This window comes from Heptranchias perlo, chromosome 15 (assembly GCF_035084215.1).
Source record: "Heptranchias perlo isolate sHepPer1 chromosome 15, sHepPer1.hap1, whole genome shotgun sequence".
Taxonomy (NCBI): Eukaryota; Metazoa; Chordata; class Chondrichthyes; order Hexanchiformes; family Hexanchidae; genus Heptranchias; species Heptranchias perlo.
The window spans coordinates 44782221-44802483 of NC_090339.1; the positions used below are offsets into that span (position 1 = coordinate 44782221).

Consider the following 20263-nt stretch of genomic DNA (forward strand, 5'->3'; position numbering starts at 1 on the left):
ACTTACTTTCCTACCTGCCTTTGTGTCATCAGCAAATTTAGCAACCATACATTCGATCCCTTCATCCAAGTCATTGATATAGATTGAAAAATAGTCGGATTGAGATGTCAGGTTGATAATACAATTGATAACCAGGCTGAATATAGAAGTACAGAGGTAAGTGGAAAAGGAAATAAGAGGAGAAAAGAGAATATGAGAATAGAATGGTGGCTAACATAAAAGGGAATCCAAAAGTCTCCTATAGGCAAATAAATAGTAAATGGGTAGTAAGAGGAGGGGTGAGGCTGATTAGGGACCAAAAAGGAGATCTACGCATAGAGGCAGAGGGCATAGCTGAGGTACTAAATGAGTACTTTGTATCTGTCTTTACCAAAGAAAAAGATGCTGCTAAAGTTACAGTAAAAGAGGTAGTTGAGATATTGGATGGGCTAAAAATTCATAAACAGGCGGTATTAGAAATGCTGGCTGTACATAAAGTAGATAAGTCACCCAGTCTGGATGGGAAGTAAGGGCAGAAATTGTAGAGGTGTTGGCCATAATCTTCCAATTCTCCTTAGATATGGGGGTGGTGCCAGAGGACTGGAGAATTGCAAATGTTACACTTTTATTCAGCAAGGGTGTAAGGATAAACCCAACAACCAGGCCAGTCAGTTTAACCTCAGTGGTGGGGAAGCTTTTAGAAATAATAATCTGGAATAAAATTAATAGTCACTTGGACAACTGTGGATTAATAAGGGAAAGCCAGCATGGATTTGTTAAAGGCAAATCGTGTTTAACTAACTTGGTTGAGTTTTTTGATGAGGAAACAGAGAGGGTTGATGAGGGCAATGCGGTTGATGTTGTGTATATGGACTTTCAAAAGGCATTTGATAAAGTGCCGCATAATAGGCGTGTCAGCAAAATTGAAGCCCATGGAATTAAAGGGGTAGTGGTAGCATGGATATGAAATTGACTACATGACAGGAAACAGAGAGTAGAGGTGAACTGTTGTTTTTCGGATTGGAGGAAGGTATACAGTAGTGTTCCCAAGGGTCGTTACTAGGACCACTGCTTTTATTGATATATATTAATGATTTGTACAGGGCACAATTTCAAAATTTGCAGTTAACAAAACTTAGAAGTGTAGTAAACAGTGAACAGGATAGTAATAGACTTCAAGAGGACATAGACAGGCTGGTGGAACGGGTGGACACATGGCAGGTGAAATTTAACACAGAGAAGTGCGAAGTGAAACATTTTGGCAAAAAGAATGAGGAGACAATATGAAACAAATGGTACAATTCTAAATGGAGTGCAGGAACAGAGAGACCTGGGGGTATATGTGCACAAATCTTTGAAGGTGTCAGGACAGTTTGAAAAAGTGGTTAAAAAAGCATACGGGATCCTGGGCTTTATAAATAGAGGCATAGAGTACAAAAGCAACAAAGTTGTGTTGAACCTTTATAAAATACTGGTGCGGCCACAACTGGAGTATTGTGTCCAATTCTGGGCACCATACTTTAGGATGGGTGTGAAGGCCTTGGAGAGGGTGCAGAAAAGATTTACTAGAATGGTTCAAGTGATGAGGGACCTCAGTTACATGGATAGACTGGAGAAGCTGGGGTTGTTCTCCTTAGAACACGGAAGGTTGAGGGGAGATTTGATAAAAGTGTTCAAAATCATGAAGGGTTTAGATTAAGTAAATAAAGAGAAACTGTTCCCATTGCCAGGGTCGAGAACCAGAGGACACAGATTTAAGGTAATTAGCAAAAGAACCAAAGGCGACATGAGGAAAAATTTATTTACACAGCGAGTAGTTATGATCTGGAATGCACTGCCTGAGGGGGTAGTGGGAGCAGATTCAATCATGGCTTTCAAAAAGGAATTGGATAAATACTTGACGGGAAAAAATTTGCAACGCTACGGGGAAAGAGCGGGGGAATGGAACTAACTGGATTGCTCTTACAAAGAGCTGGCATGGGCTCGATGGGCCAAATGGCTGCCCTTTTGTGCTGGCACCATTCTATGATTCTATGATATGAAATAAAGGGACTTTACTTTTTAGCAATAAATGTAATCCAGTTATATTAGGTTGTAGTTAAATCCAGTTTATTTGTAATTTTGCTTTAAGATTGTTCTCAGATCATTAGAACTTGTCTAGTTATCACATAGGTAATCAATGTGCTTGCTTCTCCTGACCCCACAAAAATAAAAATTAAAAATTGTGGATGGATTCTTGAGGTGAAAGATATAACTGCTGAGGAATGGAACTCTTTTTCCACTTTTGGCATTCAATATGAACGTGAAGTGCCCCAAGCTCAGGTATTGCAAGAGGAAGAAGGGACAATGAAGATCCCACAGCTTTACCTCAATAAAGTGCCAATGTGATTTTCTTCCATTTCCCACACCAGCCTTTCTGAATGAATCTACAAGCTGCCCGTTGGCTGTATTATGATTAGTTCTATGCTGTGGGCTCAACCTGACTAGGAGCTGGGTTAAAACTACCCAAAATCATTTAATTTATTCCCTTTACTACAAGGAGAGAGAAGAGACGTTTATTTCATCATCTTGGACTAGATTCAAACCCATCTTCCAGATAATTTCATAGCAACAAATGCAGGCTTGGGTCACTGAAAAGTACTGTAAACTAAGGTGCTAATCTTGAGTTACTTCACTTGAACATCGGTTCAAAAATCATTCTCAGCACTTAGCAATAACTGGAATATACAAACCAAATAAGAAGTAAACTCTTAATCTATAATAGGTTTCAACATAAAGGATGTGCGGTGGGGTCACAGTGTAGACTCAAAGCCACTGTTTCTCATAGCCTGACAGTTTTAAATAGAAATACAGGAACATATATTCAGGGAAATGCAGAAAGGGATGCTGGAATGGAGTACACAGTAAATTGAGATAATGTAAGTGCAGATTACTGAAAAGGAAGTTCTTGATACTTCTGCTTGGGAAATGGATTCTGAATGTATCGGAAATGCTGTTCATTCTCTATTATTTCCTGTCACTCCTGTTTTTTTTCAATTTCCTGATACAATATGACACATCAGTGTCAGGATCGCTGAAAACTGGCACTGACTAAGAAGTTCCAAGAGAAGTGATGCTACCTAACGTCATTTACTCGCACATTTATTTACTGAGTCAATCTTCCAGCTTCTTTGATTTACTTGAGTTGAAGTCATTTGGCAATTATTAAATAAATTCAAAGGCCACTTTGTAGTAACAACAGCACACACCCAAAATAAACTTTTCCAAAGATGAAAGAAACATTTTGGATGTATGCTGTCAATTTCACAAGCCATTTAAATCAGAGCTGAAGTGTTAGCGACACAGCCATGTAAAGAAGAATAATACTAGTGCCAAAATTCAACATTAGAAAATAAAGTTTCAGGAGGGTGGTGCTCTACCCAGTTCTTCAACGACAACAACTTGTATTTGTATAGAGCTTTTAACCTCCCAAGGCACTTCACAGAAGCTATTATCAAACAAAATTTGATACCGGGCGACATAAGGAGATATTAAGACCGGTGACCAAAAACTTGGTCAAAGAGATAGGTTTTAAGGAGATAGGTCTTAAAGGAGGAGAGAGAGGTAGAGAGGTGGAGAGATTTAGAGAGGGAATTCCAGAGCTTAGGGCTAGGCAGCTGAAGGCGCGGCTGCCAATGGTGGAGTGATTAAAATCAGGGATGCGCAAGAAGCTAGAATTGGAGGAGCGCAGAGATCTCGGAGGGTTGTAGGGCTGGAGGAGGTTACAGATTTAGGGAGGGGTGAGGCCATGGAGGGATTTGAAAACAAGGATGAGAATTTTAAAATCGAGGTGTTGCCAGACATCTGGAATACACACTGGATCAGGTACTGGATAGCACAGTCAGTCAAACTCCACTATAATTCCATCCAGAATGCTAGAATAACAGCCTCGTCTCTCTGTTGATTCTAGTGGTTCTTTCTGGAATGGGTTTGTACAATCTCATCCCTGGCTGTTCAGGATGGTCATGGGCCCACTGTGCAATACTGCACTAATTGGCATTAAAATTGCAATCTCACTCAGAGAAGCTACAGGATAATTGGTCGGGTTATTGGAAAAATGACACACTTTTGCAGTAGAAAATGTACCTCTGAGATTAACAGAGTTGATGGAGCTCTACTATGCATCTAACTGTGCTCTATCTAACGTGGGAGTGCTTAATGCTGACACTGGATGTTCAAATTGTGAAAGTGTTCCATTTCCAAGCTTTAATATCCTTTGCCTTAATCAGCTAAAAAATGCAATACGTCAATTTGTTTTAATAAACGAATTAATTTCTTGTGGCATTGTTCTCAGTAAATTGGATGTTTTATAATATCAGGAAATTTATACCATGAAATGCGTAATATTTTATTGCTGATAAGGTGCAGTTGTGTTTAACTTGGCCTATTCCTTGAAAGTCACAAAGTATATTTGAAAAGAGGCACAGGCCTAGATCAATTGCAGGTTAATTACTTTTGGCAAGGGAAGTTCACAGATTAGTAGGTGCTTGTAAACTTCTGGCTCCAGGTCAGCAGAAACCAGCATGAAATGACTGCCTTTCTTGCACCTTAAAGTATCAAAAGTTTATCAAAGCAGTGAAATACCTGAAGTACGATGGATGCACCACACCTTTATGTGGATGAATATTTTAGATCACCATCAATATGCATAGAGAAATGAGTAATATCATCAAAATAGTATTATTTGCCATGTATGGTTTCAATGCAGACAAACCCAGGAATTAAGCATACTTTAAAAATTCCCAAGAGGAGCTTAAACCACTTCAATGTGTTAACATTGATGTACAATTTTTAAGACCATTTCATGACATGCATGACCAGTTTTACTTATTCAGTTCAATCCTTTCAGGTTTAATGAGCATTTTACATCAAACCTAAAGTAAGATTGTATATTTTACGATACATTTGTTGTGACCTTCTCTGTCTTTCCTTTAGAGTAGTGAGCACCCAAATTACTGAGTACTGTATTGTTCTTGTAGATGTGAGGTGTAGAAAAACAGGTTCCCAGGTTTAAAAAGAATCAAATAAATTCCATAGTAGACAGGTTTATGTATGAAGTGCATATGTTCACCGCAGACCCTCAGAATTCCAAACACAGGAACAGCATAAAATTAGGTCCAATATGTCATGAATTATGTAGCAAAAATGGAATGGCACTGTTTAGTCTGAAATAATTATACATGAGGATGTGTAAGGTGTAAGAACACTGGAATCGATACCCTGATGTGAGTATTCATCGAGGGCATTGGACAAATCCTTAACCCCTTCACCTTAACTCCTCAAGAAACGTCTGGGGTGTTCCACCCAATCTATGCCTAGGAATGAATGACAGTTAAATTAGGTTTGCTGAACTGTCCTACATCAACAGGTTCAGATTTTATTAGCATTTACACTACCAACCTCCCATCAGGATCCGCACAAGCTACTGTGTGAATAAATTAACCTTTTCTTGCCAATTATCAAATAAGTCAGACCACAGTCATAAACTAAATATAGTTTATTAACCCTAGAATCATAGTTAGCAGTAATTAAACCTAAACATTGAATATGCAAATAATTAGTAGATAGGGTTAATTTATGAAACAAGTAAAAGAGATTACAAAGGTGACACTTATGTCACACTAATTCAGCATTAACTGCTTGCTGATAACTTTACAGTAGAGATCAGTGCCTGAGATTGCTATAAATTTGTGAGATTAATTTAGGATTAGACTCCTTCGATAGCTGAAAGTTAACATTAGATAGCCTGTCTATTGATTAAATTAAATCCTATATGCTTGTCGTTAGCAATGTTTCCAGAAATTGTATAGCCTTGTCCTTACGAGCTGGGGTGGATGAACTGGTTGCCTCACCTTCCTCTGGGAGGATAATGTTAGCCTTCTGAGACATCAAAGTGATGAACCACTGTCTTCAGATTAAAGATGCAATATAAATGCAAGTAGTTGTCGTAAAGGCTCTGTTTATCCTGGATCCTCTATTCCTGGATGAATTCTCCTTCCACACTGGTAGCTGCATCTGGACGAGCTAGCTTAAATCTCACCTCCCTTGATCTCAAGGTAGCAGGTACATCTAAGTGGCGTATTTGGATGTGGCTAGTATTGCTGTACAACCTTAACTTCAGGAACCTTTTGCTCTCATTTTTTCTCTCTTTCTCTCGCTCTCTCAGATGCACTTTCCAATTTTACACTTTTCTACATATGCTAGACAAAGAACTTCTACACTGCCTACTGCAAAGTCTGCGATAAGAACCAGAACTGAACTAAGAACTGAGACTTTGGTGTCAAATAAAAGTCTTGTATATCCTTAATTTCCAAAGTTAAACCTCCCCAATTCTACAGATCAATCTGAGTGATGCACATTGAAAGAGTTCAGCTCTTCTAGTGTCAATCACCTCACACAGCCCTGTTGGTAGCCTTGATGACCTCCAAATCAATGAAACACCAGCACCTAGTTATGCCAGATCACTTGTTTACCCCCTAGCTTCAAGTCTTTGCTAACAAAGGGGTCATGCACAGTTTCCAGACATCTTTATTCCCCCCTTAACAAGCATGGCCTGTGGTCTTGATGGCTTGTTTTCTATATCTGGTAAGGAATGTTTGTTTGTATAAGTCTTCATGCATAGCTTTGGCCCTTTCCTTTCCTAGCATTCTGACTACTCACTCCATTTTGAGGACACTTTTAAGGCAATTCTTCGGGCATTTCTCATACAAGGGAATGGGAAAAGTCGGAGTCAAAGATTCAATTTTTTACAGTATAGCTAAAAGTTGTTCTTATCATTTTTGCACTCATCAAGGTGAAGAGTATGGATGTTAGAGTGGAACAGTTTAGTGTTAAATTAAGGGCAATTTGGTATAGTAGACTCATGAAAGAAAAGAAAGACTTGCATATTTATATAGCGCCTTTCACAACCTCAGGATGTCCCAAAGCACTTTAGAACCAGTGAGGTACTTTTGAAGTGTAGCCACTGTTGTAATGTAGGAAACACAGCAGCCAATTTGCACACAGCAAGGTCCCACAAACAGCAGTGATAATGACCAGACAATCTGGTTTATTGATGTTGATTGAGGGATAAATATTGGCCAGAACTCCAGGGAGAACTCCCCTGCTCTTCTTTGAAATAGAGCCATGAGATATTTTACGTCCACCTGTGAGGGCAGACGGGGTCTCGTTTTAACGACTCATCCAAAGGACAGCACCTCCGACACTGCAGCACTTCCTCAGTACTGCACTGGAGTGTCATCCTAGATTTTATGCTCAAGTTTCCAGAACGAGATTTGAAACCACAACCTTCTGACTCAGAGGCGAAAGTGCTTCCACTGAGCTCACCAAGACCAGGATTTGGACAGGCCAAATCATTTCACATTGGACTTTTTCAACCAGCAGACGGAGAAGTCTTTCATCCCATCAGAATTAGATGGATTTGAACCCAAGTCCCAGAGTTGAAAGGCGACCGCATCCCTTCAGCTTTTCTGAGCCTTTGAAAGAAAGCTTAAAATTATGCTTGCCTTCACTCACCACATGATCTAACCAAATCCAAAAATATCAGAGCAACATGGAATTCTGAACCATCTGAACAGATCCAAAATGAGCCAGTTTACATTGATCCAGTTTCAGGAATAATTTGGGAGCACTACCATATTGGTAACTGTAGTAAGTTGATGGTTGTACTATACTATGATTATGCTGCCAGAAGTATTCCTGCAGCATTGTAAATTGAGCCTTAAATCATGGTATAGAGCAACTGCATCACCCTTGATTTAACTGCTCAGCCTCCTTTAAGGTACATAACATAAATGATTCAGTGATGGAATAATGTTATGATAGCTCCAGTATAAAAGCTCAAACAACACAATACTCCAAAATCAAATATACAAGACCCACTGGCCTCTTTACTTTCTAGGGAAAGCTTAAGTCTTTAGACTGATGGACTTGAAATGTTTTTCCTCTTTGCCTTTCTACAATCTCCCTATCTGTGCACCACCCCCGTTTGAGACTGCAGACAGTTAGGGGGCTTCCATGCCTCTCCCTGTACTGCTCTGACACAAGGTTGGAAATTCCAGAAGTGAGGGATCAAGGACAAGAATCTGTATCACATAATTCCATGGCACAACATATTGTGACTCCATCATACTGTAGCACCCCCTATATAAATTCAACGTAGCTCTTAGCAGGCTTAAATAAATAAATACATTTATGTACAATACAGACAGCTTTCTTCACACATGTTTTTGATTAAATATAAAAATAGAATGGCCATTCCTATTTTTGGTTTCTTGTAAAAAAACACAATTCTCAAAACAAGTGCTAAGTAAGAGCATAACCTCTCAAGGTCATTTAAAGTGCCTGTGGTTTTCCAGTGAAGTAAGATGTGCGTCACTGAGTCCATCAGGCATCAGGCTACATTCAGCTGTTGTCTTCTGAACAGTAAATAGTATCCATTTTACATCTGTTTTCTCTGGTAACAACCCATGTGTTGGTGGCTTTGCTTAAAGTAACCATTGCTCACCAATCAACTATGGATGGTTAGGAGGAAGCAAAATATTCGTTATTCCACCACAAGTCAGTCGAATTGGAATAAACCACCTTTACTGAATTCCATCATCTTTTCCGCTGCAGTTTTTCAGTTGAAGTCGTGGCATATACCTCACGTGGATGTTTAAATTAAATAATACAAGTGAAGGCCAGCAGCATTATTGTGTAGGTGAAGGGACCCCTTAAAGATTTGAAATGGCCAATTTATTGTGAATATGAGCTTTGCCATCCATATGCCCCTACCACAAGTTTTCTTACTTGAAAGCAAAGAAGATGAAAAGATGTGCTAGGGAAATGAGCTGAGACTGGAACTTCACTTCCCACACTCGCTGTTACGCCACCAACCATAGCTGCAGTCCATGGCACACCTTCCTGTCAATGACTGAGGCCGACTGCCTGTGCAGTTCAGCACATAGACAGTTTGCAGAACTGTACAATCTGCTGTAAGGACACCTGAAGCCAAATTCCACTGTAAGGGCAGCATTGCCAGTGGCAGTCAAGGTCACATCCTCCCTCAACTGTCATGCCTCTGCCTCCTTTCAAAATGTGGAGATGCCGGTGATGGACTGGGGTTGACAATTGTAAACAATTTTACAACACCAATTTTACAACACCTTTCAAAATAACCACGGATGAATCAAACAGGCGATTGATGCACTGTTCAACAGGATCAGTACTTACAGCTCCTTTCCTACCAAATAGAAACAGTAGTATGACACAACTGACCACACTGCTGCATTTCAGAAACTGCAGGAACCATCATTAATGGCATTCATGTAGCTATCCTGAAGTCCTTCTCATGTCAGTAACTGAACATGGTGCAAAGGTGTGCGGCAGAATTTGTTGTGTTAAGATTTCAGTACAACTCGTATATTATAATTGTGTGCTGCTGTTTAGCCATGATCTGGGATGACGCTGTCCAAACTCAATTCACAAAGAGCCAATAGAGAGGAGAGGCATTCATGCCAGGATTAGGGGATGGAATTAAACCCAAGTTACACCCAATGTGCTAAACATTCAAAGGATGCAAGGTTGAATGACAGTTTTGAAGAGTCGAGCAGTAAAAGAGAAACAGGTTCTGAGAACTCACTTTGTGGTGTGTATACTCGGGATAGATATTTAATATAGGCACCGTTCCTCAGGTCTGTCAGGTTTGCAGCCAGATCCATTAGGAGTTATAACCATTCAACTATTTCCTGCTAGGTGTTTCCGGTGATTCTTCTCTGGGTGGGTGCTTTTAATTGTCAAGGAGGGCAACCCTTTTTGTCTCACTGTGAGCATCAACACCTCAAAGACACTGTCTGCAAATATTTTCCATTCATGAGACAAAGTGAATCTTCCCCTCAGTTCAAAACAAATGGAATTTAATTCACAGGGTTTATTGACTTGGATTTCAAAAACGTTCTTGTATTAATCAATGTATTTTATTTGTCATGAAGGAAAATCTTAAAACATGATTTTTGTTGCAATTGTCTCAAAATTGCCTTCGCAACCTACTGAGATTGCTTCAGAATGAAATCCAATTGTTCTACAAATTTCAAACCTGCACAAGTTCTGCTTTTCAGTGCAAAGTGCAAATAAATGGTACTAACTCCGGACTCCCAGCAGGGAAGACACATTCAAAGGATATGTAATTGAGATATAGGGCTACAACACTGTAACCCCAATCCTCTGATCCATATTCCCTGCAAGTACAACTTGCTATTGGGAACACAATTAGCCCTATGAATTAAAATAATTACAAGACTCCCAACGCTCAGCATCATTACAACGCAAAATGCCTTAATTCATTGTGCAGCCTTGTGATTTGTTGTACTTAATGTAGGTAACATTGCACACTTACTTTCCTTGTCTGTGCATTTGCAGTCAAATTCTGTGGTCTGCCAGCTGCAATTCCATTTTTAAATCCAAGGCTATAGTTTTATTCGTAAATTCACTGTGTGAGGAAGAAAAAGAAAACCAATGGGCAATTTAAATCACCACAGCAGTGTAAGGGTCAGATCAGAACATCTAGTGTGAACAGCCTTGCAAAGTAGGTCAGGCCATGTCCTGCTGCCCCTTGTTCCCACCCTGGGAGCTTACGTTACAGAGCTTCTACCCTGTGCGGTAAAATGATAGTTCATCCAATACATCCTGCATGTGATTACAGGGATCAGGTTGGAACTTTAAAAGCTGCAAGGGAGATTCAGCATTCATGGGGTTAAAATCCTCTTTCAGAAAACAATGACAATATTGACCACACTTGTGCTGGAATCTTTTAGGAAGCATCTGTGTCTTTAAAGTATTATAAATTATTACCTAATGTAAAACTAACAGTGTTTTGTCTGTGTGCTTTTATTTTAAAAACAAAAGATCATCAAAGTCCATTTGTGCAGCCCTATCCAGCATATCCTCAAATGATAAAGTTGGATGGAAGCAGTGAGATTGTCGTGATCCCCTGCCGAGTCACAGCACCAAACCTACAAGTCACTCTGCTGACGGTAAGAAGCTTAAAAGAAGAGTTCTTGTAACTGCTTCAGATCTATGACAAGCTATGTAACATAAATTGTCCTTCCAAGAAATGCTAAATAAAAACAGAAAATGCTGGAAATAGAAAATAGGCCAGCCAGCATCTAAAAAAAAGAGAAAAGTAGGATAACATTTCACGTGTAAACCAAATCATTATCTGCCTTTTTTCTTTTCAGATGCTGACTGACATATTGCAGCAAATATTGCGGTAATTTCGGCATTTTCCGATTTTATTCCAGGTTTCCACCACTTGTATTTTAGTTTTATCTCCAAAAAATGTTGTTTGTTTCACCACCAAGAGTTAGTAGTCATGCTCTTGCTGTGTGATTGCTCTCTAAATTTTATCCACTGATGCATAACAAACTGTTAGAAATAGTAATACTCTGAGAGCTATGTGGATAAATGTTCTTAAGGAGCATGCAAGTTCCATAGTTCAATCCTTGGTCTGTATTAACTCAACTGATCTCAGCCCCGGTGGTGATTGTAGCACCACTATCAGGCATGCCAACTCTCCTGAGTCTGGCAGGAGTCTTAAGCAGAAAATTATAATTTCATGCATGTATTAACTTTGTCTAAGATTTCTCTTGCTTTGTCTGCCTGAAGAGTGAGAGAAAGCAAGACGTTGTTATGGAAGCAGCACTCACCATTCACAGTAATAGCAAGAACCATCTATTAAACATTTGGCCCTATGGTTTTAATAGAGAATGTTCACTACCACTATGAATGGTGGGATACTTCTGCTTCCATAGCTGCATTTTGCCTTATCTTGTTCTATAGAAAGAGAAAGCACTTACAAATCCCCCACCCAGGTGAGTTGTGACATGAGGAAGAGAAATACAAAAAAATAAAAAGACATATTGAGAAAAGAGGGTGAGAAAAAAGGAGAGATCAGATAAATATCACATAGCCATCTTCTGTAGTCCATAGGACAGATACAGCCTGATACTTTTAATCATGTTTATATTTTTGTCACAGATACACAGCTAATGAATCAAAAATTTATACCTAGGATTGGTCTAATATTGACAGATGTGGCTACAATCAGCCTCAGTTCCCTTGACTAAAGAGGGAAAAAAAGCAGCCAGGGTTCCCAGTCAGACTACTATCCAATTACGCAAGCTGGAAAGTGTGGGTGTGAACATTGGTCTTGGTTGTAATGGCTGCCACAGTCAAATAATCCATCAACATTCGCTGTCTAGGCTCATGCACAAGGTAGTGGTGGACTGCCAATGCCCATGAAACTGTAGCCCAGCACATCATCATCTTTAGGATAGATGGGGAGGAAGTGGAGAGAAATAGCAATACAATGCAAAGTTTGCATTGGGGAAATTGGGTTCTGTAAGTTGATAAAAGATCTGATTTTATTAAGTTATTATGTACATAAATTTGTGGTTAATTCTGATTTACGTGGAAGCATAGGAATGTACAAGACTGGAAGAGATCATTGCAGTTCCTATGCCCAATCCCAAAGTTTGCAAAATAACTTACACCATTGTATCTATCACACTGCTCAATCCCTTACTGCTCAATCCCTTTCTCTGCCAAATATCTATCCAGTTCTTTCTTGAATTTGCTGATGTTCTTCACCTCCAGTGCCCCCTGAGACAGGTAGACTGTTCCATATATTTACCATCCTCTGTGTAAAGCAGTTAAATTTAAATGGTCTGTTCACTTACCCTCTTCTGAACTTGAATTCAAACCTCTTGTTGTAGAGTTTATGATTATTGAAAATATATTATTAGTGACCAAGCTACCTGTAACCCTTAGAGTCTTGGAAACATTGCTGTCTTCCTTGAGCCTTTTTCTCCAGTATAAAATTATCCATTTCTGTAACTTCTCTTCATAGCCCAAATGCCTAATTCAACATATCAATTCAGTTGCCTTTCAATGTACTCTCTCCAATGACCAGATCTTTCCACAATGTTACGGTGATCACTATAGTTCTCCAAGAGGGGCAAGATTAGTATTTTATACAAGAATCCTGCATTGTCAGAGGGGCATCTTTTGGGTGAAACATTAAACTGCAGCCCCATCCACCTGTTCAGATGGACATAAAAGATCTTATGGCAACTTTTCAAAGAAAAACAGGCAATTCTCCTGATATCCTGGTTAACATTCATCTCTCAACCAACACTACCAAAAGAGATTAACTGCTGTTTGTGGGATCTTGCTGTGCACTCATTGGCTGCTGCATTTGGCTACAAAACAATAGTCATTACATTTCAAAAAGGTAATTGGCTGTAAAACACTTGAGGATGTGACAGGTACTATATAAATGCAAATCTGTATTCTGTTTGCACTTTTTACTACTGCTGCACACAGTGTGATATGTTCAGTGAGCTATCCTCAAGTACCCCCAGAAACATCTCTCTAGTAGACCAATACAGTTTATCTTATATGTTGAATCTTACTCTCCCTCCAAACTCTCGTCATTTTGCATTTATCCACATTAAACAGCATCTGCCACTTGTCAACCAACTTCTTAATCTATCACAGTAAACAATAATGGCACAAGGACTAGTCTCTGAGGCATTCTACTAGTCACCTCCTTCCATCTCAATCTAACTTCATGTACAAATATGCATAGTTTTCTCTGCTTCAGCCATTTCAGAAGATCCTTATTCGTTTACTTCCAACATTGTGGATCAATCTCCTGTGTAACAATGTATCAAAAGCATTGTTAAAATCTAAATATAATAACATGCGCTGAGTTCCCTTCTCTACTAGCCCCAGGAGATTGGTCAGACATGACCTCCCCCCTTCCAACAAGCCATATTGACTCCTTCTTATTCCATATTTCTCTAGGTGATTCATTATTCCCTCCTTCAGGGTGGCTTTTACCACATGCATCAGGCTCACCAGCCCATATTCCCCATGGCTATCTTTATACCTCTTTTCATAAATTGGCCTTATATTCACCTTATTGCAATTTTCAGCCACCATGCCTATTTCCAATGATTCCCTTACAATATCCATCAGCATGTGACTGATCTTATTAGCTACTCCTTAGTCCCTTTTTAGTGCTCTCAGTAATCCATGACATCTTTATTTGTAATTTTTTATCATTCTTAAATATTTCCTTATTTTGCCCAGGAAATGCTATATGTTTATTTATCACATCCGCAGACCCTCCAAACATGTAATAATTTGCAGATGTTTACTACATCCATATCGGCCTCCAAATATTTATTAATTTTCAGAGATATGGAAGTTTACTATAATTCTGGCCAAAGAACAGTGTCGATGGTGTAAGTGTCTGTGAGATGGAATGTCTCAGTCTTCTGACTTGCACAGGAAATTAGGGAAATTATTTTTAAATAAAGCTTAAATAACTATGTTTAATATGCACTTTGGTATTTGTTCTTAAATCACCATAATTAATTTTTTAACTCTCCTGCGGACGCTTGTTTCTGAGTAGTAGAGACATTTGGGCTGGTTCCCAGCACCCAGTGTCTGAGTGTAACACAGAGACAAGCTGTCTGCTTCCTGCTTTGCAAGAGGAAACTACAGGAGAGCTTCATAGTGCCATTTACAAACATCCTCCGCCAAAGCGAAGGATTTTACCAACTTTAAACACGCCCTTTGTTCCAGGAAAACGGGGAAGAAATTGTTTACGTTCTGCTTGGCCTTTTCCTTTTGTGAACATTTCCCAAAGTTACATTGACAAACAATATTGAGACGGTTCGCCTGATGCCTTTGGATAAAGGCACCTCCCGGTGTATTAAGCCACACAAATGAGCAGGTCTCAAGTATGACTCCCAGTCTTTGTAGAGTTAGCTGATCTCAGCTGGCGCAGCAGTTGGGTTGCAATGATTGCCCTCAGCACCACCGGGGAATCATCATCCAGGTATCTGCTGCTGATCACTATTCAGTGACTCCTGCTGGAAAATGCCTGTGTGGGGACAACAGGTGAGCACATCAACGCACTTGAATGTGATGTCACCCATGCACACACATACAGATTGCTAACACTCACTGTTTCGGTTCACACATGAAGTGTGACCACTTGGGTGAGGTACAGAGGTCCATTACCACCCACCAGCCTGCATCCTGGCATGAATCAGTACCCGCAGGAAAGAAAGGAAGAAAAATTCCCAATACTGCATTCTAAATCTGAACTGCAATCTAAGTCTAAACCTGCATCTGAAGTCAAATCCTAATACAAATCTGAATCCAACTCTGAAGCTGTAAAGTGAAATTTCAGCCAAGTTGTTCAATGTTGGTGTTGGGCTGATCTGGATAAATTTGGCAGATTAAAGTATTGTAGAGTCTCCATAGAGAAATTTTCATTGAAACTCTTCAAAAATAGCTTCATTAAAAAGATTGTAATGGGCTCTTAATCTACTATCACGCTGGACGTACTGCCCTTTATTGCTCAGGAATTTAAATCTATTCCCAGAGCTATCACACTTCTATGAATGATGTCTTTTAAAAGCTCAATGAGTGGACCTGTTTTGGTGGGTGGAGATGATATGGTTTGTAGTGCTGATCAGACTATTCAAAACCACAGACCAGCTAATCGCTAGTTACTATCCAAGAGATGTGAGGGCTAATTTTAACTCTGCCCACCCAGCAGAAACAGGACTGTAGCAAAGTTAAAATTGCTGTGCACCACTTACCACTCCACCGCCATATTTGCTGGAGCCTGGGCCATCCAGCGGGAGCCTCATTACTGTACATAAATCGGGGTCCTGTGACATACATAGGACCCCAGTACATTTTAGACAGACAACTGGGTGGTGAAAGGGAAGAGGCCCTATAAATGTAAGTAAATAATTATTTTTGTGGTGCCAGGAGGAGCGAGAGTGCTTCCCCCCGGATCTATTTTCCCGCCGGATAGGTCAACCTCTGGCGAGCTGCAGAGGGAAAGCCCTTTGAATCATGCAACTCGCTGGTAGCAGGATATTGAGGTCAGGCCCTCAAAATGGACTGGGCCTCCCGCCAGCAGGAGCAGGTGGGCGTTACAGCCGCTGCCCACCCCTTCTGTGCCTGGAGTTAAAACCTATCGCATAATGTCACATCCAGCTAGGAGCAGAGTAATTCTGATTTAGCTTTAGTTTCAGATTTGTATTTGATTTCAGATTTGGATTTGGATGTTACGTTAAACTGTAGGTTCAAAGGTGGATTGATCTTTGGATTAGGATTTGGCCTCAGATTCAGATTTGGATTACAGTTCAGATTTGCATTTAGAATCAGCGCTATATCCTGACAAGCACAATGTGGGAAATCTGAATCTCAATGTGCATTGTTAGATGGGTCTGAAAGGTCATGGAAGTGGGGGTGTACACGTCATAAGTGACATCATGTGATTGGCTCTCCTTCTCAGGCAGGAAATGTCAAATATCTGCCATTTTGAAAACTCCAAAATGAATTACATTTTCTCAAATACTTCCAGATCAATTACTGTAGAGTTGCTACAATTTTCTTATTTTTTTTAAATTTAATCCCTCGTTGTGTTGCAAAATTCCACAAAAGGCCCCAAAATTTTCCCCTTCTATTTTGCTAAATGAATTCTTTAAAATGTCTTTACTAATTATCCGTGATAGAATAAATCCTCTGTTATTGGAACACTACATTCTTTCCACTAGATAATTCTGTGTCTCCAAAACAAGTACTTTACAGTTCTGGCACTGATTAGCACCCAGCAACGAGTATTGGGGAAAAAAATACAACAATAATATCCCTTAGGGCAGATTCTAGGAGGAAAAAAGGTTAATTTTAACTCTACCTGCCCGGCAGAAACCGGGCAAGTGGACAGTTAAAAACAAGCAGGTGACTTACCCGCTCAAAATTCAACCCTTTCCTGCCGTCTCCAAAATGAACCTGCAGGGCTCTGCAGGCAGATGAGGCACCCGCCGAAAGTAGGTGAGGGGCTTAATTAATTGCTGCATATCAGGATTCTCTTATGCCAATAGGACCCCGGTGACATTTTAACTGGTCCCTGAGCAGTGTTGCCACGATGGGGTCGGCAGCTGGTGGGAAGGGTGAAGAGGACCTCCAGATGAGTCAAAAGAATTTCCTTTGTGAGGTCTAGAGCAGCAGGATTATCGAGGGTTCCTCTGCCCCGAACTCCCCCTCTTCCCTCCCGAAACCCCCTCCCCGCCACTTGCCTGGAAGCTGGCAGGCGGCAATAGGCCACCCAATCTTTTCCTGCTGGCAGCTGCTCTGCGCCCTCTTCCTACTTGGTCCATATGGCAAGTGGACGGGCAGCATTTAAACAAGACTGAGCAGTTAAAATCGCCGTGGTTTCCTGCTGCCTCTGTTGGGCAGGAAATTAACTCCACCACAAAGTTTTCCAAATTAGTTTGGAAAGGTATGAAAAATATTTTTCCTTATCTTCAGAGCTGACATGAATTCTGTTCTGATGTGACTTGCAGTGTAACAGACTTTACTTGATTTAAGCAGTCACTCTGATTGGTTTGCATCCAGAATGTTTGCTTACTGTTCCCCGTGGCTTAAAATTCCCGTCTGTTGAAAGAAAGATGAAAAGCTCATCAGATTTAGGCAGGTTGTATCATTATTCTGTCAACTCTCTTTTAGGCAATCATGTATCATTTAAGAAAATTGTTAGTTTTGATGTCCAACACATTTTTCAACTATAATAGGCTACAAAATTTATTTCTTTTGGCAAAACAAAATAATAAAATTATCAGGCACATTAATTTCAGCATCTTTTAATATGATGTGAAATTAACTTTACTGTAAAGAGGGCATCCATTAATATTCATTACATATTAATATTCAGATATGTATTGCCTCTCGTGCGTCATTGCAACTAATGATTACTGGTAAATAAGTAGTCAATCTAAAGTTCTTCATCTCTCCACCTTTGTTAGTTGATGGTAGCTTCAGTCTTGTAATGGAGGAGTTGGTATATTTTAGTTTTATCTTGCCAGATTTGTTTAGTAAGAGGAATTTTGTTGTTAACCAAAAGCTCACAGGTATGTAAGTTTTATTCCCAGCAACTGAAATCAGTGGCAGAACTACAAAGTCATTTGTTATGTCAGTAAGCCATGGGGATTATGATCTAGAATGCTGAGAGGCAAAGATAGCATAGATGAAAGCAGACTGTTTAACTTGGGCTGCAAATGCACACCAAGAGTAGTCAGATAGAAAATTAACAAGCATCAATGAGAATGGAGATGAGATTTTTTTTTCCCCATAAGAGCAATAGATAAGGGGAATAGGCTTCCAGTTAATATAATTAATTCCTAGCTGGATGCATAACTTTGTAGGAGCAGAATTGAAGGTTTCAATGATAAATATGGACACAGCTAACTAAATGCTCCATGGAAGACTGTGGGTCCTATACTGCTGCAGCAGAAAGATGCGATTTGTGGAAAGCAACAAACAGGGTTGCGTAGTTGAAATTTGGGGAAGTACTGATCTTCTGTGGTTTTGCTTGATTACTTTAGGGAGGGCAGGCAGAGATTTTGCAGCACTTTCCACAAGATGTTGGATCTTATTAGACCTTGTCTAACATAACAGGTGCCAGTGGATGTGTTCTATATAACGTGAAATTAAATAAAACTCAATATCACATGGCACAATAGGAGTTTAGTTCAAAATGCACAATTCAATAGTAGGAGTATGGCATCTGCCAGTTTCAATGTAACACCAGCAAAAAAAAAACCTGCCACAAACCACAATAAACTCAAAATGTATAAGACTGATACAAGAATGGTGCATGTGCATAGCAGGGACGTGATACATCTCTGGGTTAAGATTATATGAATGAACTTCTGGGGCTTGATTTTACCACCCGCTATCGAGTGCGTTCTCGGTGGGGGGGCCCCGAAAATCGGGGAATCCCGGAGCGGGACCGGATCCCGTCTCGAACCCGCCCACTTCCGGGTTCCCCACGGACGCGCTAGGGTGCGTGCGCAGACCCCGCAGGTGGGAATCCCGCAGGCAATTAAAGCCAGCGGGATGCCACTTGTAAGTATTTATCTTGCTTGTTCAGGTCGTTTACAGGCCTGATTAAGCTGTTTTATCAGGAAGGGTGGGATTTTACCTTGAACTGAGACTGTTTCCCATACTGAGGGAAACACTCTCACTTCAAACGGACGTGTTGCAGCCAGCAGCCTGTGGCAGCTGCCAAGGTGCATTCCACAGGTGGGGGGGGGGAGACCCTTCACCAACGCAGGAGGCCACTCCGTCACAGAGGGCAACGCCTGCCCCCCACCACCCTCCTCCTAGCAAGAAGATTCACCGACGTGGAACCGCAACCCCGGTGCGAGGACACACTTACCGACCTTGCAGAACCCCTCAGACCAACACCTTCCAGATGGGGGCCGCCTTGACCTCCTCGGAGGACGAACAGCATCACCAGCCTCAGCAGCCTCGCAGGCCACGCCGTCCGCCTCAGACACGTGGAGCCCCACAACACGGTGCTGTGGCACATCCCACCTGCACAGCAGGAGGGAGGGCAGCCGCAGAGAGAGATGCGTCGCAGGAGGCACTACCCTCCGCAGAGGGTCTACAGACCGAGGCTCAGCTTCCTGGGCCTCTCTGAGGAGCAGTGCATACGGAGGCTCAGAGTCAGTCGCCAGGTAGTCGCCGACATCTGCAGCCTCCTTAATGACGAGCTGCTCCCGGATGGACCAAGCAGCATCTTCTCACCCGTCGCCGTCAAAGTCACCACTGCCCTCAACTTCTTTGCCTCCGGATCCTTCCAGGGTGCCACCGGGGTCTGTCAGTCGTCTGCACACAAGTGCATAAGGCAGGTTACCGGTGGGTTGTTCCACAGGGCCTCGCACTACATCAACTTCACCATGAATGACCGCAGCCAGATGGAGAGGGCGGTTGGATTCCATGCTGTGGCTGGCTTCCCACGGGTGCAGGGTGTAATCGATTGCACCCACATAGCAATACGGGCACCTCCACATGAGCCAGGACTGTTCATCAACAGGAAGGGGTGTCACTCCATGAACGCCTAGCTCATCTGTGACCACCGCCAGAGATTCCTACACGTGTGCGCCAGATACCCTGGCAGCTGCCACGATGCCTTCGTCCTCAGGGAGTCCACCGTCCCGCCCCTCTTCCACTCACCCAACACCGGCAACGGCTGGCTCCTCGGCGACAAGGGATATCCCCTGCACACGTGGCTTATGACACCTCTGAGGAACCCCATCATCGAGCCATAGCGTCGATATAATGACAGCCACATTGCTACCAGGTCTACAATTGAACAGGCTATAGGGGT

The 20263-nt window shown here is 41.2% G+C and overlaps 1 protein-coding gene across 1 annotated transcript in view; it reads left to right on the forward strand.

Annotated features, from left to right (window-relative positions):
* The window catches only part of kdrl (kinase insert domain receptor like), a 167928-nt gene that overhangs the window by 47738 nt on the left and 99927 nt on the right, over window positions 1–20263 (forward strand). Inside the window, exon 4 of the mRNA XM_067997139.1 lies at window positions 10903–11030. Coding sequence (XP_067853240.1) covers window positions 10903–11030 — 128 coding nt within the window. The remainder of the gene's footprint in view (window positions 1–10902; window positions 11031–20263) is intronic.